The sequence below is a fragment of the Doryrhamphus excisus genome, linkage group LG4, assembly GCF_037039965.1.
Source record: "Doryrhamphus excisus strain RoL-2023G ecotype Guam linkage group LG4, RoL_Dexc_Guam_v1.1, whole genome shotgun sequence".
Lineage (NCBI taxonomy): Eukaryota > Metazoa > Chordata > Actinopteri > Syngnathiformes > Syngnathidae > Doryrhamphus > Doryrhamphus excisus.
This window is the reverse complement of record NC_136360.1, coordinates 2,762,181-2,785,912: the sequence shown is the minus strand read 5'-3', so window position 1 is coordinate 2,785,912 and position 23,732 is coordinate 2,762,181. Positions and strand designations below refer to the sequence as shown.

General features: G+C 40.1%; 2 protein-coding genes across 20 annotated transcripts in view; one reads left to right on the top strand and one right to left on the bottom strand.

The window, feature by feature from the left end:
• The window catches only part of dock7 (dedicator of cytokinesis 7), a 37,851-nt gene extending 30,274 nt beyond the window's left edge, over nucleotides 1-7,577 (bottom strand). For all 19 annotated transcript variants that reach the window (XM_058072835.2, XM_058072836.2, XM_078789972.1 and 16 more), the window contains exons 1-14: nucleotides 7,416-7,577; nucleotides 4,527-4,626; nucleotides 3,701-3,876; nucleotides 3,200-3,268; nucleotides 2,958-3,087; nucleotides 2,681-2,893; nucleotides 2,319-2,404; nucleotides 2,152-2,218; nucleotides 1,551-1,700; nucleotides 1,359-1,439; nucleotides 1,028-1,190; nucleotides 568-710; nucleotides 399-492; nucleotides 131-293 (exon numbers count right to left, since the gene is read on the bottom strand). In XM_058072835.2, coding sequence (XP_057928818.2) covers nucleotides 131-293; nucleotides 399-492; nucleotides 568-710; nucleotides 1,028-1,190; nucleotides 1,359-1,439; nucleotides 1,551-1,700; nucleotides 2,152-2,218; nucleotides 2,319-2,404; nucleotides 2,681-2,893; nucleotides 2,958-3,087; nucleotides 3,200-3,268; nucleotides 3,701-3,876; nucleotides 4,527-4,626; nucleotides 7,416-7,453 — 1,673 coding nt within the window. In that variant the 5' untranslated portion in view covers nucleotides 7,454-7,577. The remainder of the gene's footprint in view (nucleotides 1-130; nucleotides 294-398; nucleotides 493-567; nucleotides 711-1,027; nucleotides 1,191-1,358; nucleotides 1,440-1,550; nucleotides 1,701-2,151; nucleotides 2,219-2,318; nucleotides 2,405-2,680; nucleotides 2,894-2,957; nucleotides 3,088-3,199; nucleotides 3,269-3,700; nucleotides 3,877-4,526; nucleotides 4,627-7,415) is intronic.
• Nucleotides 7,578-8,109: 532 nt separating this feature from the next.
• Nucleotides 8,110-20,253, top strand: atg4c (autophagy related 4C, cysteine peptidase). Its single transcript, XM_058073861.2, has 11 exons — nucleotides 8,110-8,290; nucleotides 8,367-8,491; nucleotides 9,177-9,260; nucleotides 10,401-10,640; nucleotides 12,212-12,554; nucleotides 13,570-13,640; nucleotides 14,312-14,514; nucleotides 14,683-14,761; nucleotides 15,541-15,617; nucleotides 17,028-17,147; nucleotides 17,459-20,253. The coding sequence occupies exons 2-11, from the start codon at nucleotides 8,416-8,418 to the stop codon at nucleotides 17,624-17,626; spliced, it is 1,461 nt and encodes a 486-aa protein (XP_057929844.2). The 5' UTR covers nucleotides 8,110-8,290; nucleotides 8,367-8,415; the 3' UTR covers nucleotides 17,627-20,253.
• Nucleotides 20,254-23,732: the final 3,479 nt, after the last annotated feature.

Below are 23,732 nucleotides of genomic sequence, written 5' to 3'. Positions count from 1 at the left end.
GCAGGCATTAAATGGATGGATAAGATGAAGAAACAAGCGTGGTCTAATTAATTTTTCCATGACTGTATATTAGCAGTAGGAAAATTTGAGTGGAACAATTATGGACTGTGCAAATGTTTTTTTTCTATACCTGTATGTGGTGTTTGGCACATAGACATCCCTGGCCGGAAACTCCAAGATCTCCCGGGTGGGTCGGACTCTGCTGTCAGGGTAAGGTTTAACCTGCAGAAGGTCAGGTGTCAAGCAATAGTGGGGGTTCTCTGGGGCTGGGGAAATGTCCAACTTCAACTGGGCTGCAGGGAGAAAACAGCAAGTAAGTAAGTTTGAAGAACCAACTGATTTTTACACGGATTTTTTAACTAAGAGTCTAAGAACACTCTTCCATGAGATGTTTATACCTGTGATGGGTCTGAGTCTCCTCAATACTGAAGAAGGTCGTCTCATATCAGCAAGAAATTTGTACAAGTCCTCATCACTCAACCTATCACCCTCCTAAAATAAACATGCACATCAAAAGCTTGAGCAACATTTTAGTCTATTTACACCTGATTGAGCAGCTGTGCAGACCTGTTTAAAGAAGTTGGTGATGGTGAGAGTAGCAGGTCTGAATCCAGTGAGACTACATGCTTCATCGCCACTGGTGGTTCTCTCCAGAGACCGCCTTCCCATGATGCTTGAGTTCCTCCGTTCTGACCATGAGCCTTTTCTCTCTGCAAAAGTCAATTCCAAAAAACAACAGAGCAGTTTATAATATTTACTCCAAAGCTAATCCTTGCTTTAGTCCACTAGGCTTTAGACAAATTAGATAATTGCATCAGAACTGTCATAAAATATCGAGTCTGCGTAGCAACAACATTATACCACCATTGTCAGCACTGACATTTTTTTTAGTACAATATTCTGGAATCTATCATTTTTGTGCGTGACCACAAGACCTCTGTTACATGCTTTTCCTGCATGTGCAAGACTGACAAACATTGATTCTATGCACACACTGGATATGCAAAGAGTATTAAAAAAAACAGACCTGAAAGACTCATCTCTAGCTCAGTGTCTCTCTCTAGACTGCCAGCACTGTTGACAATATTCATTAGGTGGATGGCTGTCCACGCAAAAGGCATTCGGTACCGGCCAAGGCGTTGGCAGAACTGCTCAGACTGGCTGCGTAGTTTCTCCAATTTCTCTTTATTCTGCAAAAAAAGATAACCACCATAATTAGTGTACAACTTTTGCAATGCAGACAAACAGGGGAGGGAGGTAAGACATCATAAAAAATAATAAGTTGGAGTTGTACTGTATATCTGCGACTCAAACCAAAGTATGCATAATAAGTGTCCCCGCTTTGTCAGTGAGCGTACCTTGGCAGCATCTGATTCTTTGAAGACCATGTAGGGCTCAGCACATTCCCCAATATCCCCTTGCTGCAGTACCTTCTCCAGCTGAGAGGGGGGGGAAAAGATTTCAGTCACTGCATCAACATACAGCCTATAGGTGATCGTAGAAGTCAATGTGATTTGTAAAACAATAGAAAAATAATATGAGTGTCTGACCTTGATGACCAGAAAGACATCCTGAGAGGGGTACGTGATTGAGAATACGGCAGAGCGTGCCAATGTGGAAATGGCTGCAGTCTGAATATGAGGTCGCAACATAGCCTTTGTCTGCTCGGAGTTTAAGTCAAAGAAAAAGTTCTCGGATATCTGTGGAACACAACAAAATTAGGGCTGTCAAAACATTCATTCATTCATTCATCATTTGAATCACACTTTAACTGTGTTATTGTGAATAATGTGAAAGGGTGCGTTCAAAGACACCACGTAATTAATTCAAGAAAATTAATTAGCATTGTATTAATTACTTAGCATCATAATAAAATGCAGCAAATTGTACTTTTGCAGTAAAAGCTCCTTTAGGGAGGGAATGTCTACTTACTGTTTTTCTTTGTCATTCTGTTTATTTAGACCACACATAAATGCCTAATAAAAACGTGTCTGTGAATGCGGACTAGACAGGTGTGGGAGTTAAAGATACATATATGGTGTTGGAATTGCACCGCTGTTGATGTGTTCAAGTCAGAATTAAGTAATAAAACCGAATGTTCAAAATAGCCTCTCATCTCTGATCTCTCACAAGGGAGGAATAACAACTCACCTTTTTCTTCTCCTTCACATCGTATAACGCCAAACTAGCAAATATGGGTTCAATTTCGATCTCAAACCTACAGTGGGTACAGTGGGGGAGAAGACAAAGTGGATCAGCAAAAAGCTGCATTAAATAAAAAGAATTTTGCTCTCAGAAAAAGCCATCCCACCACTTACTTCAAGGACAAGCACTTTACAAGTAGCCTCTGGCCAAAGTGCTCTTTGGGTACATCGGGCACGCAGTGACGCTCAATTGGGTCCTCCTACAGAGCAGGTATATAAATACAACTTTATGAAAAATAATGTTGAATGTAAAGTGTTATAAAATAAAATCAATAATATAATAAACCATGGTATATTAAAGACTAAGTTCTACCCATTAAAATCTGAAATTACACAGAGGCTACAGAGCTTTGCTATAACTATTTGACACATTTTAACATGCTTAATATATTCTAACATGTAACAATTGTGTTGAATATTGGAATTCACAAGGAAAAGTCTTCATGTACTGCTGTGTAAGGTATATGGTATAGTACCTCATCAAGAGCTGGGTGCAGAGCAAAGAGTTCCCGATGGCGGTTGGTCTTGCGCTGCTCCTCATTGTGTCTGTCAATCTCTTCATTGGGCGCACGATCAAGGAGATGAGGGAGGAGAGCGTCAGGGAGGGAATTCTTCAAGTCAAAAATGCTGCACGCCCAGCTGCCCCGAGGCGTGTCATCAATGGACATTGAGCGCCGCTTGAGGTCATCCTACAGAACAACACTTATCTATGAATACAAACGTCATAGGCACAACTACAACACTTTGTGGTACCTGGTCATCCTGATAGCTGCTGCTGTCCGGCAATTCATCAGCCTCAAACACTTGTTTGGGTAAGCCTTTCTGACGCTCTTTCTGCTTATCCAATGAATTTGGGTTGAAACCTGTGCCAAGTTTGTGGTATCTGACGATAAGGTGATATTTAGCATAGAAAAGTTAGGAAAATACTTGCTCGTGGTCAGATCTGTACTGTTTACTTCAAACTAAGTGCATACTTTTACATAAACAAGTCTTACTTTCTGTTGACGATGGCCCAGTCCTCTGTGTAGGATCTGACACAGTCTCTCACATGAGGGTCTGTGTCCCTAGAAGCAGCCAATTACAAAGACGTGTCTGGTTTGGATTGCACATCACAAAAGCATTGCACTACTTTTTTATGGGAGTCAGGCTGGTCTAAATTAGTTAGAACAACCAGTAAAAGCTAAATAATTAAGTTATTACCTTATGTGCTCTAATAGTTTTGTGACGCACATAAAAAAAAATCATTCAGGTTGTGTCCCGGGCTCCATATAGGTAATTATTTTAAACATAATGTACACAAAATATGTTTTTTTTTGCATCTCTCATTGTCACATCTAACAATAGGTGACACCTGGAAGAGCAACAACCTCTGAATCAAAACAGAACCATCGACTCTTAGCATTTCATGATCTCCTCAGGATGCAGCTTGCTTATTATTTGGGGTTTTTTTTGCTATTAAAAATCCGGCTTGTTGGTAAAGTTCAGCAAATGCTTACCCTTCCTCTGGCACGGCTTGTACCACTGTGCGACACTCCCTGGGAGTGTAGATGACCTCAATGTCATCTGGGGGAAACTCTATCAGATCTCTTAGAGGTCCTGACTCCACAATTGGAGGGTGAGTGATGAGGTACTCCTCAAAATCCACTGGCTCCACTGCCTCTGTAAGTGGAACCTGGGGAGTCATAAAACAGACACAAAAGTAGAAATGAATAAGATGAAGACAGTCAACCATACATCAGTTGTTATTGCATGACAATACCAAGCAAAAGAAAACAAAACAATAAGTATTTAATTATTAGTTGTGGTTGTTCTGATTTATTCAAATGGTGATAAAAAATCTGTCTATTACTAGTAGTGACTATATCGAAAACCATGGTGCAATGTCGAGAGTCTCTGTTTGACAGACTGAGGAATGTATCAGTTTGGTTCAGGCCTGTGTGTGAGAATGTGTGCCCATGTGTTTTTCAGTGTGTTTAGTTTAAACAGCCTCCGTTTAAATAAAGCCCAACGGTGGCCTAATTAAGAGGCTGAGAGAAGGAATTTGCTAGCATTCTGCTAATGGTTGTTCAAGGCTACCCCTCCAACATGTACTTAGACTCTATAGGAGATGTGGACAAGCCAGTCATTGAATGCAAATAATCAATAAACTTGAACTTAACATATGGCTAAATGCCAAAATTTTGTAACAATTCTATATTTTTTTTAAAGACACCAACACAAGTGTTCCTGCTGTTTAATACATTTTTAAACAATTTGTTTTGAGTAGCAAATTATATTGTAGCTCCAATAACTGATTTAAAAACAAATGTCAAGCCTACTCACTGTGTTACTTGCTGTATTGCCAACATTGGGGTTTTTGAAGAGTTGCGGGGAGCCTCCATACGGGCCCGCTATTTGCTTCCTGACTTCTGCTGCCACAGTCCTGCACAGAAAAGAAACATTTCACAAAATGACAATGTATTCCAAAGTATTGCACAACTCCAGAAGTTAACACAAAGGTCATAGTGCTCAAATACACTTTGTTTGGTCAGGTCTAGTTCCATAATAGTTCCATGGCACTAATTCATTTATTTATTGTTCTAAATGGGAGTATAGTATAAAAGTACAGTACGAACATGCATAAGCTTACACTGACACAAGAAAGATGATTTTCCACTTCATTTTTATGTTATATTTCACAAAAACCTAACAAGCAACGTATTGTAATAGATTGTGCATAATGTAGCAAGAAAATTTTATCACACAGTAGTTAATAGTCTTTTGTTCTGTGTTAGAAACACACAAGCTCATTTGTGCCTGTGAGCACTGTGTGAGGTCCAGAGCGCACATCCTGCTTCATCACTTACGGTTGATGCATTGAGATGCACTGCGAACACACTCACTGCAGCAAGAGGACACACGAAATTGACCGAAAACCATTGCTACTACTGAAAACTTTGAGCTCTGATTTAATTACAAAAAGAAAAGAACTAGCATACGCAGCAGTTTATAGCTTTTGTGGGCTATGGCTGCTAAGTAACATATGTGCACTGGTATCTGCAGTGTCCCATGCATCTGGCAGCATGGGTTTGAGCTTCAGCCAAAAAGTGTGTTTCGGTTTGACCCAGCGGGTCCAACTTTTCCATTTGAGGATGTTGTTCATCAAAAGCTGTAAATTTTTGTTTAAACCTCTCCTAAACATCAAAGCTCAACTGAAACTAAAAACTCAAGCTAAAGATGTAGACTGTGCCCCGATTTATTGTTGTGTTTTCATGAACTCATGTCTATGTGGTGTGATGTTTTAAGTATATATACTGTATACATATTGCCAGTGACATTTTTCATAACCATGGCAAGAGATGTTGGTTGACCAAGTTTAGCTACTAATTTCATGAGATGAAAAAACATTGCACAGATCTAGCCGCGCTTTAGAACAACAACAATTTCATTAATTTCTCCAAAATAAGTTGTATTTATCAAATCCTTTACTACAGGTCCAGCTGGGTCTGGAACCAATTAACCACAATGAACAAAGAACGATTGTAATTTGACTTGACTAATAAATAATTAGACTATTTTGACTAACATTTGATTTTGCTTGCTATGTCCCAATTGTGGTACCCCTTTCAAGAGACTGACCCATATAACAAATTAATGAACAGCAAAGGGGTTTGTGGGATTGTCATGTACCTGATCCCCTTGCAATACCAGCTGGGGTCTCCTCAGGGGTCTTTAATCTTCATTGCTCTTAGTCTTGCTCATTATTAATACTGCCACATGGGGGCTGTGACATTTGGTTTTGCAACATCTTTTAGTTTACTTCTAGTACATTATCTTGCTCCATTCTTACGCTGTTAGAACAGTATGACTGACAGGGGGCCTCACTCTGTTCATTGTCTATGAATATGAAGCGTCTCGGTGTGAACCCTCTTCCTGCTTCCTTGGAGGCATGAAACGAGGAAAACATGAAATGCCAGCCAATCGCAGAGCACATACAGTATAAACAATCTTTCACACTCTCATTCATACCTATGGCCACCAATTGATCTATCATGCTTGTTTTTGGAAGACTGCGTACCAGGAGAAAACCCACACAAACACAGGGAGAACATGCCAACTCCACACAGAGATATCCAACAGATCTTCCAGATCTCCTGACTGTGCAGCCAACATGCTAACCACTCTTCCACCGTCAAGACGAATTAAATATCCTCATATTTTTTCTGTGTGTACATGGCTGCGTGTTTACAATTTGACATCAGCTGTCTCTTGTGTGTAAGGAAGCAAGTACATTAATAAAGCAATACGTCTGAATTCTAACTTTATGACTAATTGTTGTTTTAGTTGTTTATGAGCTTTCTAAAAAAGAAAGCATGTGAAATGGTCCAGTGGAGGAGTTAGCAATGTTTGTTGCCTCTAGGGGAAACATTAAGACAACTGACTGCACATCGTCTAAACTTGACATGTTATGTTGCAGTAGGTATTGCATCAAAACAAACATTAAACAGCTATTACAGTCCTTTTGTTTTTAATTAAACTTGTGTCATGTGTTGGGAATTAGTCCATCAATTTTATTTTATTGGCTATTCATAAGACTGACTGTGTTTCTAATGAATGGGATACAGAATCCAATAAATGAGAAAATGCAAAGAAAAGATGAAACCAATATGGTTGATTGCAATTGACAGTACAAGACTATTGTTAAAGAGATTACTTAGATCCGTCTGGGGGGGCGTGGATAATGTTGTTGTTCAGGCGTTTATTCCCAGATTACTGTATTACAGTACATTACATTTGCTTTGTGCTCTCCGTTGTGCATTTGTTATTGGCATCAGTCGTTGTAGATCAGTCACATTACTAGCAATGCCAACAGTGTGTAGCCTCAACAATGTTAGCTGCAGAAGGCAAAGACAGCTAGCTAGTCAAACTAACGGTTTTTATCGTTCTGTCAAATATCGTTACGCACAGAAACTGACAAGTCTTGCTCATGCTTGGTCGTGTTGCATTCATTGAACGACTGTTTACTGTGTATATTTTAACAGTTCATTCCGCTGTCTCTCTGGGTGGGTCTGAGCATCTTTGCCGATACGGCTAACAAGCTAGCTGGGAGCACCAAGGCTATGCTGGGCCTCCTCCGTTGGGTTAGCTAGGCGGTGGGCTGTCGGTGACCTACTTGGAAGCTACATACTGCACGGTTTGTCTTTAAAGAACGAGTTTAGGACTTGTCTTTACCTGCTTATCTTCTGGGCGAAGGCGCGGCGTTCAGCCATGGCAGTGGCCGCTGATGTGCTTGGAAGAAATTCCCAGACAGCCAGCCAGCGAATTCCACTCGCTCGCTCACTCACTCACTACCGCCACTGGGAAAACGGGAAAACTGGAGAATGGTGGCGTTACATCTTACCGTAATGACTATAGTGCTGTGCAATCGAACACACCCACGCAAAATATTTACCTCACGTTATATTTCAAATGTATTTATTTTCAATATGTTTTTTGTTGTTTTTCATGTTTCAGATAGGTAAATGAAAAGTAATCATAGATACTACTTTATATTGATATTGGGAAATATAAGAAATGACTACAGGATTTGTTATAACACATGGATGTTATTACTTTCCAACTAATAAATTGCTTTTATATTTGCAATATTCGTATTTAATAGATGCAAAGATAAAAGTAAACATATATTGAATATAAAATACCAATTATACTTCAATTATCCAGCTAAGAGTGCTGCTTTAAAATGATGAATTTACATATCTGGCTGTGCTGGTCTGAATAAAAAAAACCATAACAAACACATGTAGCGCTATACAGTAGTTTCATTGGGTTTTAGAATGTTTCGACACCGCCCACACGGGTCAAACCGATACACCAAATCGAGCCTCCACAGACGCCCATCGCCTTTTGTTTGGCGGAAACATCGCGAGATCAGCTGACCTCCTTCCTCAAAAATGTAAACATTGCAGTTCGCTAATCGCAGTGCAGTGTTATGTTCCAATGCAAGCTATGGGAGGCTGTAGAACGGATTACATTATTTGGTCGTCGGAATGTGACGAAATCTCGAGGTGATTTTGACTTAAAGCACACCTTCACGGAATTTTAAGGTAATACTTTTGTCAATGTAATTTACAGTTTTGTCACACGATTCGGTTACTCATAGCTGGCTTTACGCTATTCTAGGAGCATTTCCCTGCAGTATTGGAATGGGTGACATCCCTCCTTGGTCCAAATGGAGAACCAAGGGAGCGACGAGGTGGAAAAAATGAAGACAAAGTTCTTGTCTGTGTGGCACAATGTGAAATACAGTAAGTGAGCTGTAGGGCAGAACACACACACATCATATCAGTCAGAGTGCCCCAAACTTTTCCCACACATATCCGCATTCAGAATATTTTTCATTTTGATACATTTTTTTGCAGTGATAATGTTAGAGCTAATCCAGTGTAGCTCAGTGTATGCTAAGCTATATGAACAAAACATCAACATCCTAGCTTTTGTTATAGGTGATAAAACAAATTAATGTAATATGTAATGATATATCATATTAACAGTTGTTTTTAACACTATTAGAGCCCTGTTGACATTAAATAACACCCCTATAGTCACATTTACACTCGTATGACGCAATAAAGATAGAAAATAAGACATCATATAGACTCATAGCATACCTAGTAACCAGTGTAGCTTATTACATATCAACATGTCTTTCAATACGTTTTCTGATTGTCATATATTCCTATTGTGGCTAATTTAGTAATTTTAGGCTTAAACATTTTTAATTTAGGCCAATAACGCATAAAATTTGCTTAGTCGTGTAATTTTTTTAAATAGTAATGTGCCACAGTCAACCACAAAACAGCAATGGTTTAATACATTTTGAAAAAAACATCAAAGACCGAAATTCAAAGCCTGATGTCACAACTCTATGTTCTGTACATTTCGATGTCTAAAGAGTAACGTAACATCTTGTCTTTTTCTAAAATATTTTAGGTTGGGCTCTGAAGTCAAAGACACCATTCAGCAGAAATTCCCCTGTGCTTCTTTTGGGAAAATGTTACCACTTTAAAGTTGAAGGTATGCAATGCCGTTTATGAACATTTTTGTTTTCAGCCATCATTTTACCATTCACATTCAGTATTTCCCACAGGACTTCAATTTATTTGTGGCAGTGGTGGTGTTGTGAGACAGGGGGGGATTACATAATTGTTGAATTGACCAAAAAATGAGTAAAAAACATGAAAGCAAAACAAATATGTTTACAACTAGAAAGGAACTAGAGCAGGGGTGGGCAAACTTTTTGACTCGCGGGCCGCATTGATATGACAAAATTTACGGGGGAGGGGGGCAGACTATATATTTTACACGTAACAATCCACCTGGTATTATTGTATCTGTAAAATTGTCATGCAATCTGCTATTATTATTTATTATTTTATATTTATATTTAAATATTTTAAAAATAATAAAATATTATAATAATTACAATAAAATTAAAATAATTATTATTATGTAAAATATGCAAATCTAACAATATTATATATAATTAATATAATAATTAGCATTAATATAATAATTATAAAAAATAGTTCTAATAATAATTATAATAATCTAATAATAATAATTATTATTATTATTATCATGTGCTTGTGTCCCTTTTTTCAGGAGCACTTTGTAAACAACAGACCATGTCAAAAAACGAAATTGATAAAACCATCAAAAGGTTGGCTCAGGCCATGATGCCAGGTTGTATGTTGAGTTTAAATGAAATACTTTGGAAAGATTGGGCGGGCCGTATTCAAACACTTGGCGGGCCGGATGTGGCCCCCGGGCCGTAGTTTGCCCACCCCTGAACTAGAGTCACCTGGTAAATATAGCGACAAAGTCTCTAAGTTGGCAACACAGATCCCTCCTGCTCCTTCCTCTTATTCTCTGGCAAATAATTGCTTTAAATATGTTTATGAGCGAGAGCATACAGATAGCACCAAATCTATCTGTGGCGGTCCAAATTTATTTGTTATTTGTTTGTTGTTGTTATATTTCACCAACATTTGAAGGATGTTCTTCATATCTAAAATCAAAACAGCCTCAGATTATGTGCGGTGGTGTAAATGGTGAAATATGCTGAATCACATGCATTACCATAGTATAGTAAAATATTTATTATAATGTTTGAGTAGTTTGACTTCCAATGTGAATCATTTTCATTTGTGCCAGATGATGATGATGATGATGATGTTTCAGAAGCCTCTTCGGAGGCTTCCAACCAAGACTCTGTCATGGGAAATGTAGAAGATTTCCGGAAGGATTTTGGATCTCGTGTGTGGCTAACCTATCGGGAAGAGTTCCCACCTCTTTCTGGCTTTGCGCTGACGTCTGACTGTGGCTGGGGCTGCATGCTACGAGCTGGACAGATGATGCTGGCTCAAGCACTAATTCTGCATTTCTTGGGCAGAGGTGAGTATTTTTGTTACACCTCCTTCCTGTGAGTCCACCAGAGGAATTGAAAAATAGATTACAGCTAAGTAGCCAATATTCCATTCCGGTTCACTTAGTTTTTGTTGTCTGTGTGTAATGGATTCAAGCTGATGCTGCTGTGTGGAAATATGTAGGTAAACCTCCCAGATGCCCTAAAAGAGAGAAGCAGGATATCCATTTCTGGAATTTTAGTGTTTTAAACTCTCATTGTGTGGACCCTGCTTCAAGACTGTACCGTCTATAGGTCAGAAAAGTGGAAAAAGCATAATAGGTCCGACTGAAAAACTGTGATTGAAAGCTAATGACAGAAAATAAATGGGTTAGGCTAAATAGTAAGCAGTATTGAAAATGCCTGATTGGATAGAACAGTGCTTCCCAAATAGTGGGACGGGTCCCCCTTGTGGCACGTGGGTAACTGTCAGGGAGGGCACGATAGGCTTTCATTTTAGTGCAGACCTGCCAACATGTACAAATCTATAGTACTCTACATGCACTTTGACTCTTGAATACACTTTTGTTGTATTTTCCTGGTTTGAATTTCAAGTTTAACCTGTACAGTACAGATAAATGAATACTGTGGATATTTCTTTAGTATTTCAAATGGGAGGCGCCCTTGGGGGTGGAGGCATGACGGAAAATAACTGAGAAGCCCTGGAATAGAGAGACTTCATTTATTTTGGTATTTCCCCCCACAAACAGAAAGCTTTACACAAGATTCCCCTGACCTCTTTGGCCCGATCTACTGACTCTGAAATGTCCTCCACTTTATGCGTCCTCATAATCCGATATCATGCCATTTTAATGTGGCCATTTAGAAAACAATATTTAAAACTTGTTTTAAACTGCTGTCTATTGCAAAGTATGCCATTAATGAAATATTTCTCAATAAAATGACTAATGGCCATTTAAGAATATTTATTGATCAATTTCACTTGGATTCTCTTTGAATCAAGGTCATATTGTTAATGCTTTCGATTTGACTCTGTGCTATTTTTTTTATAGCCCGAGACACTTCTCTTCCCTCCATTTCTAGCTGCTTCCCTGTTTGTAAGAAGAAGGTGCAATTAAAGTGAAATATTCTGTCATTCATATTTATAATTTGATAAAATGACACCTCTTTGATTCCTTGAGGGCTCAAGGTTCTGTCTCTTTAAAGCAAGTTCTAAAATACTTTATATCTGCAATGGTGATGTGAAGGATTAAACGTCAGGATTAAAGATCAGGCTCAGGAAGCACACTCAAACACCTAGTCAAATTATTACCTCTCATTACTTTCCATAATTAATACCTATATAGTGAAGAAGAAGCAAAAAACGACCCTCTGTTTTATGTCTGGATTTATGTATTTTCTCTTTTATAAGCTATGTGATTTACAATAGAAACCCATCCCATACTCCCGTACAAACATAATAATATAATTAATATTGACAATATGACAGTGTAGCTTAAATCACTAGTGAAAATTTTGATGTCTTTTTCCTACTTTAGAAAGTCAAATAGACTTCCACATATGTGTTTTACATATGATTTATTTCCTCATATCCATTCAGACTGGACGTGGTCAGAAGCACTACAGCTCCAGCCTTTAGACTCTGAGTCGTGGACCACCACCGCAGCTAAACGCCTGGTAGCCTCCCTGGAGGCTTCTCTACACGGTACGCAGAGCAGGCCCTCCGATCCTGGATCACCGGATGTACCTCACGCTCAGGATGCTGGGTCTGCAGAGGAAGCAGATGCCCACTTAAAAGAAATGTACCACAGGACACTGGTTTCATGGTTTGGAGACAACCCATCTGCTCAACTGGGCCTACACAAACTGGTGCAACTGGGTCTAACAATGGGGAAACAGGCAGGGGACTGGTATGGACCTGCAGTGGTGGCACACATTCTCAAGTAAGTCAACATACAAAGAGACATTTTTGAAATTACAGTTTAAAAACAATCTAGTACATATTCAGGGGTATAAGCTGTATCAGGGGCTACACGGTGGATGAGTGGTTAGCACGCTGGCCACGCAGCTAGGAGACACAAGTGCGATTCCACTCTCGGCCATCTCTTTGTGGAGTTTGCATGTTCTCCCCATGCATGCGTGGGTTTTCTCCGGGTACTCCGGTTTCCTCCCACATAGGGATACAATAAAACATACATAATACATAATACATGTCAGCATGCATCCCAATGTGTACAAATGTATCCAAAAGCTGCTCACAAAATTACCACCACTCGGGGTGCACCACACTCCGCCATCCTGCGCTGCACCACAAAAATAGAGCCCCAAAAGTTCATTTTATTCACAAATTAATTTAAATAGCATGAAAATCATATGTGTGTAGCTCATCAGTGGCTAACACAGCAGTTCCAATCTCCTAATTACTGTAAATTACTGTTGCACATCACTTAATACATAATCTCCAAAGCAGATGTGTATTAGAAAGCATTCTCTGTATGCTCTGTATCATTCAATTTGTCAATTTGTATACCTAATTGTGTCACAAGCTCAACTCAATGAATTATTGTGGCCACTAGGTGTCAGTAAAAACACCCCAATGCATGCAAAATTATTTTCTTATATAATTTGCACCTGACTACTGTATATATTGCAGGAGCAGCCAAGCTATGAGAAAAAGTGTGACTTCTACTCCGGAAAATACGATATATATAAATTGCAGAAACATGTACAGCAAACACAGCTTTAGAAAAGCAGATTTGTTTTTTTGAATGAATGCATGATTTAAAGGGATTATGCTTTTCCTGGACAATGTTTAACTATTGAATAAATAATATCATAGCAGCGCATGTATGTATCCACCCTGAAGACCAACTGCTAAGTTAACAGCTAACTGTTAAGTTTCACAGGTAAACTTTGGGCATTTCTCACTCTCCCAGTCTGTCTCCTCTGCTCTTTTAGGAAAGCCATGGAGGAAGCGATGGACCCTGCCTTAGCGGGTGTAACCACTTATGTCTCCCAGGACTGTACAGGTATGGAAAAATGACTTTGCTGTTGATGAAAATACAACGCCACAATTGATGCTAGTTTCTACAGCATGTCTCATTGTCTTCAGAGATGCTGTGAAGCTGATGTAAAGCGTTGGAAAAGTATCATTGTGCCAACTAGTCTGTCTGATGCCAAAACAGAATACCATCTTCCATGCCTTTCCAAATAGCTGCCAAAATAACTGTGTCATGCCTGCTGTCCAGTATGTTGGTCATAGTGTCATGGTCTGGGGCTGCGTGCGGGCACTGGGGAGCTGCGTATCATTGAGGGAAACATGAATTCAAACACATACTTTGACATACTTGGGAAGCAGTTTTTCAACGTAAGCCCAAACACACCTCCCACCTCACATCTACCTTGCTGTAGAAACTGAAGGTGATGGAGTAGCCAAGTATGTCTCCAGACTGGGGCATCCTCAGATGGAAGGTGGAGGAGCGCTAGGTCATGTCTGTGATGTCATCATGGAGGAGTGGAAAAGGATTCCAGTAAGAAGATGTGCAGCTCTGGTCAATACATTACAGTACAGTACTTGGGCATTTAAGAAAAATATTGTAAAAAAAAAAAAAAAAAAAAGTAAATTTTTAAAATGATGGCTCAGCAGATAAGAGAAATTGTGTGAATGGCCTCACAAATTAAAAAAATTCATCTTTTCTAGTGTACAGTGCGGATGTGATTGACTGCCACAAGGCACCCAGGGCAGGGCACCCAACTGCATCTACATCAGATGCCCCGCCCTCTCCACAAAACGACCAATCACCGTCTGCATGCACCCTGCCAGACAGTCAAGCTGTTATTATTCTCGTCCCTGTGCGACTGGGAGGGGAGAAGACCAACCCTGACTACTTTAACTTTGCAAAGGTGAGAAATGCATACAAAAACATTTGGGTTTTCATAGTTCATAGTTTTAAGTCTAGTTCATGAAATACTGTGCCACTGTGGAGTAATGAAATCAGAATACATATTTGTATTGTCATTGAAGCAGAAGAAAACAAAATTATGCAATATTTGTATTTTCATTCAACATAGACAATACTGAGTCTGGAGTACTGCATAGGCATCATCGGAGGGAAGCCCAAGCAGGCCTGCTACTTTGTAGGATTTCAAGGTGAGTGTTTGTGCAAAGAGAAAGCCAACGAGAGAGAAAGGGGGGGTCGGTGTGAACAGTGGCTTATTTTGCATAATATACCTGTGAGAAGATAAAGCAAGTTAATGTATTCCTGTTTGCACATGGAAAACGCAGAGGAGATGGAAGCAAGTGAAGCAGGACTTACTTTATTCTCTCTGACCCATCAAATCCTCGCCCATTTATCACAAGTAAACCTCCCAAGTTGTGGGCTGTAATTGATTTCCATAGGAGGCATGCATTAAATTTCTCCCTGGCTCCAAAGTGAGCCACTCTTCATCACCTTCAGACCCTGGGAGGAACCGTCAGTTGTACATCTTGGCAGTCAATATTTACTCATTTACATTTGACCAATGTGATATACGACATTGGATGATGTCTAAATGACAAGCGATACATTCTCTCTGCCAAGGCGCGGCTCACTTGTGAATTCATCATATGCAAATACTTGTATATAATTGCATGTTTGTTAAAGTACTCCTCCCCCAACTGACACACGCACAAATTAAATGGCAACCTCTCTTTTGTGGGTGTTAAGAATGTGGTTGTACAAAGGCATCTGATTATGCAGAATTTAATCCCAGCGTGGTCGATATTAAAAAGCAGCAACTGACTGGGAGGCATATTTGATGCACAGGGGCCCAACAAGAGAGCGCACGGGTGACTTTCAGCTCCTCTACATAGAAATTGGTGGGAGGCACACCTTTTTTTTTGTAATGATCAATGTTTTGAATAACTTGTCTTGTGTTTTGTCCTTGCAGATGACAGCTTGATTTACATGGACCCTCATTACTGTCAGTCTTTTGTGGATGTCAGCGTCAGCGATTTCCCTCTTCAGGTACAAGGAAATTACACAAACGAGCTGACTGGAAGTCACTAATGTGTGAACGGGATCATTTTTGTTTGTACTCACGCCCCATCAGTCATTTGGGTATAGAGTGGTCTATTCACACTTCACATTTGGTACCTTCACTCTGTCAAGCATTAACATGACTAAATGAACTTGAAGCTGCTGTGTCAGCCAGAACATTTTCACAAAACACTTGATATGTAGTATTCTACAATGGTCACTAGATGTCAGTAATGTTTGCCGCCGCAAGAAGTCCCGAAAGTAAAAAACAATAACAAACTCTCCCAATGCAAACATGTGTGAGTATATATAATTAAGATGTCTTGATTACTGTTATTCTGTCAACTATATTGGGTACCACTGGTGTAAAGGTGACTTTAGGGGTGTTATTTCATGTGTAGAGGGCTCTAATAAGGTTAGAACGTTTATTTAGAAAGCTGCAATGAAGTGATGTAAGAAGCGTAATGTAGGAAGCGTGTGTAGGCAGGAAAAAAAAAGCGTGATGTGTGATAGAAGAGTTTCAGCGTAAATGATACAAAACTGTGGCCAGACCATGTTGTTTGCTGTAGTGCCACTGAGGAAAAGACAGGAAGCAGAACTGGAGGTAGCAGAGATGCTGATGCTGAGGTTCACGTTGGGAGTGACCAGGATGGATAGGATCAGGAACGAGTACATCAGAGGGACATTACATGTTAGAGTCCTTGGAGATAAAGTCAGAGAGGCCAGACTGAGATGGTTCAGACATGTCCAGAGGAGAGATGGTGAATATTTTGGTAGAAGGATGCTGCGTTTAGAGCTGCCAGGTAGGAGGCGTAGAAGAAGACCAAAGAGGAGGTTTATGGATGTAGTGAAGGAGGAAGACAGGGTTGGATGGAGGCGGTTGATTTTCCGTGCCGACCCCTGAAGGAAAAAAACGAAAGAGAAAGAAGATTTAGAATGCTGTGAATAATTTTTTTAGGTTCCATAAAAATATTCTATTTATAGAGATAAAGGAAGATGCCTTACTTCCCCTTTCATACCGGTACATATTTAGGTGGCGCTGCAAACCGTAAGAACAGTAAGAAGTGATATAAAACGGGTCAGCATTAATTTTGGATGTGGAAATGTTAAAATCTCCCCTCAAAAAAACAAAAGTAAATTATATTCCATTCACCAAATAAGCATTTTGAATACTTTTGGGTTTGACACTATGTTAACACTAACAAACACAGCGGCATGCATAATTCATAAAAGATGAGCACACTGCTCAATATACCAACATTGTTTGATGTGTTTATACGCAGTAGTGTAAAGTGTATTGATGCTGTGACAGCAGATGAATAGGATTTCATCACACATTCACTTGGCCTTTCATCTTGAGGAATATCTAAAAGATGTACTTTGTCTTCTTTTGTCTAGTCCTATCATTGTCCCTCACCCAAGAAGATGCCTTTCACAAAGATGGACCCAAGCTGCACCATCGGATTTTACTCTAGAAGTGTCCAAGACTATGAGAAAATCAGCCAAGAGTTATCTCGGGTGAGAATTACAATCATTATACTGTTTCACTATTATATTGCTTATAAATGTTGATATGTGGAACCTATTTTTTTTCATTTGGGGCAGGTAGCCACTAGGTGTCAGCATTTAGCCATGTATCTCTTAATTCCTGTCTCTGGCCCTCTCCTGTAAGACAGAAATGTCAGGAGCTTCAAATCATCCTCATCTCCTAATTGCCTATGTATGCCAAAATTAATATCATTTAATTTTCTAAAAAAAAAAAAAAAAAAGTCACACGGGATGTGTACAATATTGAGCACCTTTTAAATGTCTACCTGTTTTGGTTTCAGGTGTTGCAGCCATCAGCAAGTGACAAATACCCGGCGTTCACTATTCTGCAAGGTCATGGCAGAGATTACGACCTGTCAGCAGGTTTGACCCCAGAAAAGAGAGTGTGGCCCTTCATCCGTGACCCGAGAAGGACGGTCACCACTACTGGGGACTTTGTGCTACTTTGACAGAACGCTTTAGCTCCGCGAACATGGAATTTTTCACTGTGTGATGCCTCAAAGCCTTGTGTTGGAGACAGATGTAACATTGAATTTTAAAACCGGTCTGTCCCTGCTGTGCGAGGAACTCCTAGCCAACCCTATCTGTTCACTTTTTGTGAACTATTGGATTGCTGTTTGTGTTATTTTCAGAGCTCTGCTGAATTTTGTGACATATTTTTATACTAATCAGATAAAGAGAAAAGTAGCGGAAGTACAAACTTGTTTCTAATTTATATATATTTTTTCCCCCCAAAAGAACAAAGACATTTTAATACAAGAATATTAGCTCAATACCACCAAACTCACTTGTAATGAAGGGCTGTAGCTCAAATAGGCTCATTTCGTTTTCTTATTGAGTCTACAGTATGTGTTTATGTTCAGATTTTTTGTATATTAGGTGGAGTTTTACCTTGGCATGCATTGAAACACAAAGGTAAACCTCCATCTAATCTATTGTACCTAAAGAAAATATATATATATATTTTTACACATTTTATGATTTTTGTTGTTTTAACCAACAGAACTCAATATACTTAAAAAACTGTTAATTTTAATTTTTTTAATTTTAAGTACTTAAAACTAATCACATAACGCAGTTTTATGTTAAATCAACCCTGAAATTATTATTTTAATCACATTTTCTTACATTATACAAATAACGATTGTGGTTTTATGAGCTGAAAACAATATTCAACCAAATGGTAAAACGTACAATAAACATAGGAAATCTTTTATACCCCCTTATTAAAAAAATTTTCATCAAATATGCTTTTTTACCGTTTTGAGGGACATCAATAACAATCGAAAAACATCTACACAGGCTTAAACCATTCACTGTTACATTTTAACGTTTTTTTTTTTTAATGATTGTGGTGTCGAAACATTTCTTGCATTTGCATTTTTAGATTAGTATTCATTTAATTTTTTTTCCCCAACACAGTCAAAGCCCAAAATATTGTCAATGGCTGTATAAATTAGGCTGATTGGTTCTATTCCATACAGGCATGGCCAAATCATGGCATGTTGTGACTGTAAGAATGCATCTTAGATGTTAATTATGTTTAAATTGACTTTTATTATTATCGTTATTATACATTATACTGCGATTGGCTAATGACCAGTCTAGCCCACCACTTGCCCAACGTCAGCCGGGATAGGCTCCACGCACAGATTGTGTTATGTGTTTGCATTGAATCATTTTGAACAACCTGTTAAGTTGTTTTGGAATAGTAGCAGTACCGTACTTTTCATTTCAATGCATGTGGAAAAATGTATAAATGAATTCCTTGCATGCTTCAGGGAGCAAAGTCTTATAAAAGCCACCCTTTTGACATTTGGAAGAATGCTTGAATAACTCACTGCAAAACTTAATCATGCACACTAACACTCAAAATACTGTATGTAGACGTCTTCCATGTGTGCATTGCAACTCTTGCAACTCTAACTGCATAACTGTGATGTAAACTGTCCAGTTTGCTGCTAAAAAAATCAGTTTGCTGCTACTATAGTTCAATTGTTTACTTCATTTGGTTCAATCCTGTTTTTTCCAAGGTGCATTCAATGTCTTTCTCAGCAAGTCAAACGCAGTAGATTAAAGCTAATCGTATGTGCTAAACATCTCTCCAGGCCATTAACCGGGGACCGGAAAATATGTGACCCAGTGACACTGACGGCAACTGTGTTCCCCTTTGGAGGAAAAGAAAATATCCTTGTGTTCTGTTACTAAGGCCAGTCTCTTGTTGCCCTCTCTGTTTGAGCTATGCCAGACTGTTTTGCTGCACAATACAAATTCTTGAATTGTGATGAGGCTTGCTTTTTAAAGGCGGGAAATGCCCCTTCTGCGGGAGCGCCGGGGCAAGGGTGAAGGTTGATGAACAGTAGAATCCCTCATCTGTTCTCCTCTTTACCACAGTGAAGCAATGGCACAGTACATAAAGGCATCATTTAGATCGCCTGTCTGATCTTGTGTGTTCCTCCTTGGTTGTTTTTAGCCGACGACCATCCGGCTGTGTGGACCGAGCCAGGACATCAAGTATGCAGGAGCAAGAACATTCTTGAGCTTTTGCAGATAGACTTTAGAAAGAGCATGGGTTGAATGGAGAATGGTGTCAGGAGGGGATGGGACATTATGGGATTTCTGACAGAAACATGAAAGAGCACTTGTGCTGGGGGGCACGGAACACTATGAGGGTCGACTGTGTTCTCCATGTATTTACAGGGGATGTATGAATATTTGATTAATGAGTCACAAGCCGAGGGGAAATGGAATATGTCTTTACAAAGCATCCCAATCTCTGTCTCTCTCTCTCACACACACAGATCATGCTATTCAAGGCAGCTGCCTAACATGTCATTGACATTGCAGATTCCTGAAAATCTAATCTGCAGTCAAGGAAATTCCAAGTAGGGACTCCCAGATAGTCATCACTATGTTCTACAGACAGATAGCGAGTCTGTGTGCAAAGGAGGAAACACCTAATAAAAATTTTATTTTTTACAAGAGCAAAGGGCTTGTGGCAAAATTGTATGCACAGAAGTAAAAAAGCTTCTAAAATTATGGTTGTAATTGGAATAAAACATGAATTGTGTTATTATTATGATTATTTATACGCTAATATGAAGAAAGGTTCTCAAAATGTTCCAGAAATTAAAAACAAATGATGCACACATTTATTAGAATTGATCTATCCATAGTATATTATGGGCTGCACGGTAGTATAGTGGTTAGCATGCAGGCTAGGAGACCTGGGTTCGATTCCCCGCGCATGTGTGGGTTTTCTCCGGGTACTCCGGTTTCCTCCCACATTCCAAAAACATGCTAGGTTAATTGGCGACTCCAAATTGTCCATAGGTATGAATGTGAGTGTGAATGGTTGTTTGTCTATATGTGCCCTGTGATTGGCTGGCTCCAGCACCCCTGCAACCCTCGTGAGGAAAAGCGAATGAAAGAAAATGAATGAATGAATGAGTGATCTTTCTATTGTATATTGTGGGCTGCACGGTATTATAGTGGTTAGCATGCAGGCTAGGAGACCTGAGTTCGATTCCACCCTCGGCCATCTTTGTGTGGAGTTTGCATGTTCTCCCCGTGCATGGGATGCTGGAGCCTATCCCAGCTGTCTTCGGGCGTGAGGCGGTGTACACCTTGGACTGGTGGCCAGCCAATCACAGGGCACATATAGACAAACAACCATTCACACTCACATTCATACCTATGGACAATTTGGAGTCGCCAATTAACCTAGCATGTTTTTTTGGAATGTGGGAGGAAATCGGAGTACCCGGAGAAAACCACACATGCACGGGGGTAACATGCAAACCCCACATAGAGATGGCCATGGGTGGAATTGAACTCGGTTCTCCTAGTTGCGAGACCTGCGTGCTAACCACGCGCATAAATAAATGTTGTTGATGTTGCCCACGGTGACTGGTGAACAACCGTTATGTATTACATTCGGTCATTTGCCTACTTGATGGTAAAATACATAGTCTGTTCATGGCCACTCTTCCCATGGAATGAGACAATCTTTGGGGGAGAGATGTCAGGAACGATTGTCTATGATTGTTATTTTGGAACAAATCACTTTTCCATTCGTAGTGTAAGTAGTGTGTAGATTTACAGTACATTGAGTGTGTAGTTTACACAAGTATGAATTGTGTGTAAGTCATTCTAAATCAAAAGGTGTCACACTCCTTCTCCGTCTTCACACCAGGTGCAGGGGTGCTAGATTTATACCCAGTAGCCCTCGTCCACCCTTGCGGAATGCCATGCATCTTCAAACAGGTACTTTGAAATTTCATCTCAGCGTGATATCTCTAGGCTGCTAAATATACCCGGCTGCCGAATCCTTGCAGCCGTCAGAGCGTAAATACCGCCTGTACTGCACCAGACTGCATTCAGAGTCTAAAGTCTGTCCACGCAACTGCTCACTTGTCTCCGCCCGTCTCCTTCCTCGCCCTGAGCCCCCCTCCCCCCCCTTCTATGCTGCTCACAGGAGGTGGAGGAGAAGTGCTGAGGCATTGCATGCCACACACACTCTTCTGGGTTGAAGCCAGACAAATGTCATCATGCTGAAATTATTCAGCACCACGCAGGACGGACAGGAACGTTGAAAAGTGTTTGACTATGTGAACATGGCCAAGAGCACACATGAGGTCACGTTCCTCAACTTTCATTATTAAATAGATGGTGCACACTTACACTACTATCATTCACCTAGACATCATTTCTAAGAAAAAAAACAACTTTCATTGGTTGCTCCATTTCTCTATGGCAGGGATGCCATAGCATTAACCCGGTCCAACAGACATTTCCAAATTCCTTTTTTTAAACCTTTAACACAGAAAGTGTAGCTGGTAGCATGACTTGCAGCGCTATTACGGCACGATTGAGCCACCAAAATAGTCAGACGCAATCTGTTACTTTTACAAAAATTCAAACAAAACAACACACAAGGAAAAAAGTAACCCACCAACCACCGCAAGGCATGCTGGGTAGCGTGTGGTACTCTTTGCAAAATATGTTGAGGTTGTCAGAGAAGTAAACAAGAAGGAATTCAGATATTCTTGATTTTCCATTGTTTTATTGTTTATAACTCATATTGTGGGTTGCAAGTGGTTAGCGCGCAGGCCACACAGCTAGGAGACCCGAGTTCAATTCCACCCTCGGCCATCTCTGCGTGGAGTTTGCATGTTCTCCCCATGCGTGCGTGGGTTTTCTCCTGGTACTCCGGTTTCCTCCCACATTCCAAAAACATGCTAGGTTAATTAGCGACTCCAAATTGTCCATAGGTATGAATGTGAGTGTGAATGGTTGTTTGTCTATATGTGCCCTGTGATTGGCTGGCGACCAGTCCAAGGTGTACCCCGCCTCTTGCCCGAAGACAGCTGGGATAGGCTCCAGCTTTCGTAATCCGACATTTGGTTTGCATGATACCAAAAAGTGGGCTAAACGGTGCACAAGTGGTTGGCGTGCAGGCCACACAGCTAGGAGACCTGAGTTCGATTCCACCCTTGGGCATCTCTGTGCGGAGTTTGCATGTTCGTAGGTTTTCTCCGCGACCCTTGTGAGGACAAGCGGCAGAAAATGAATGAATGAGTTCATATTGTTGTTGCAGCTGGACTACCCAGCATGCCTTGCAGGCTTGTAAAAATAACAGTTTTAAGTTATACGTTTTGTTTAGCGCTTAGTTTTTGATTTAATTTGCTATGCAATTTTTGGCCCAATGTGGCCTTCAAGTAAAAAATGCAAAAATGTCCCCACCCTTGCTCTACGGGAAATCACATCAATGTGATTATCAAGTTTCAAACAAAATTGACAGTGTCCAAATTTGTCACTTTTTGAGGTCATTAAAGTACAGACGATCCCATCATATTCTAACAGCTAACATCACCTGCAGGCTGTGAAAATAAGAAGGCCGCTGGAGTTAACATTTAGATAGCGGATGTGTGTACCACTTGTGTTGACAAGGAAACTGAGGAGCGTTTGTGTACATGTCTATGTGTGTGTCGGGGATGGTGATGGTGAATACTGTGTACTGTGTACATCACAGAGGTGATGCAGAGGTACATTGAAATTCCTCATTCTCCAACCCTCTCAGGCATGGCCGACCCTCTGTCAGCTTTGACTAAGCAGATGCTTCCGAAATGGGTGCACGGGCTGAAGGGAGAGATATTGCCTGTTGTGTAACTGTCGACTTGTTTCTTAGTGCACGCCGGGGTTGATGAGGGTGGCAAGTTTAGGAGTATGTCGGTCCATGTATGGATGTGCATGCATAAATATGGTATGGATTCAAGGGTGTGTGTTATCCATTGCTGACATATTGTGTCATACATTTATGCTTGTTTGAGATAGGTTGAGGTTCAACGTTTAGCTTTGTGTGAGTGTATGTAAACATGACTGTATAATACAAGTGTGCGTTCATCCTATGCATGGTTTTCAATGCCATTTTCAAGCCAACTCCAGCAGGCCCCGTGCACCATTATCACGCAGCTGCAATAAAACCCATGGTAATTAAAAAGGATCTGGCTGTAATTGCTGCAGTGAATCAACTTAATCAGCACCTGTGCTCAC

What these genes read in the sequence shown, in the direction of transcription:
- atg4c (XM_058073861.2), top strand. Translation starts at nt 8,416, where the DNA reads ATGGAGAACCAAGGGAGCGACGAGGTGGAAAAAATGAAGACAAAGTTC. An exon ending in ACTACTTTAACTTTGCAAAG is followed by an intron (nt 14,515 to 14,682) that starts GTGAGAAATGCA and finishes CATTCAACATAG; the next exon opens with ACAATACTGAGTCTGGAGTA. An exon ending in TCAGCGATTTCCCTCTTCAG is followed by an intron (nt 15,618 to 17,027) that starts GTACAAGGAAAT and finishes TCTTTTGTCTAG; the next exon opens with TCCTATCATTGTCCCTCACC.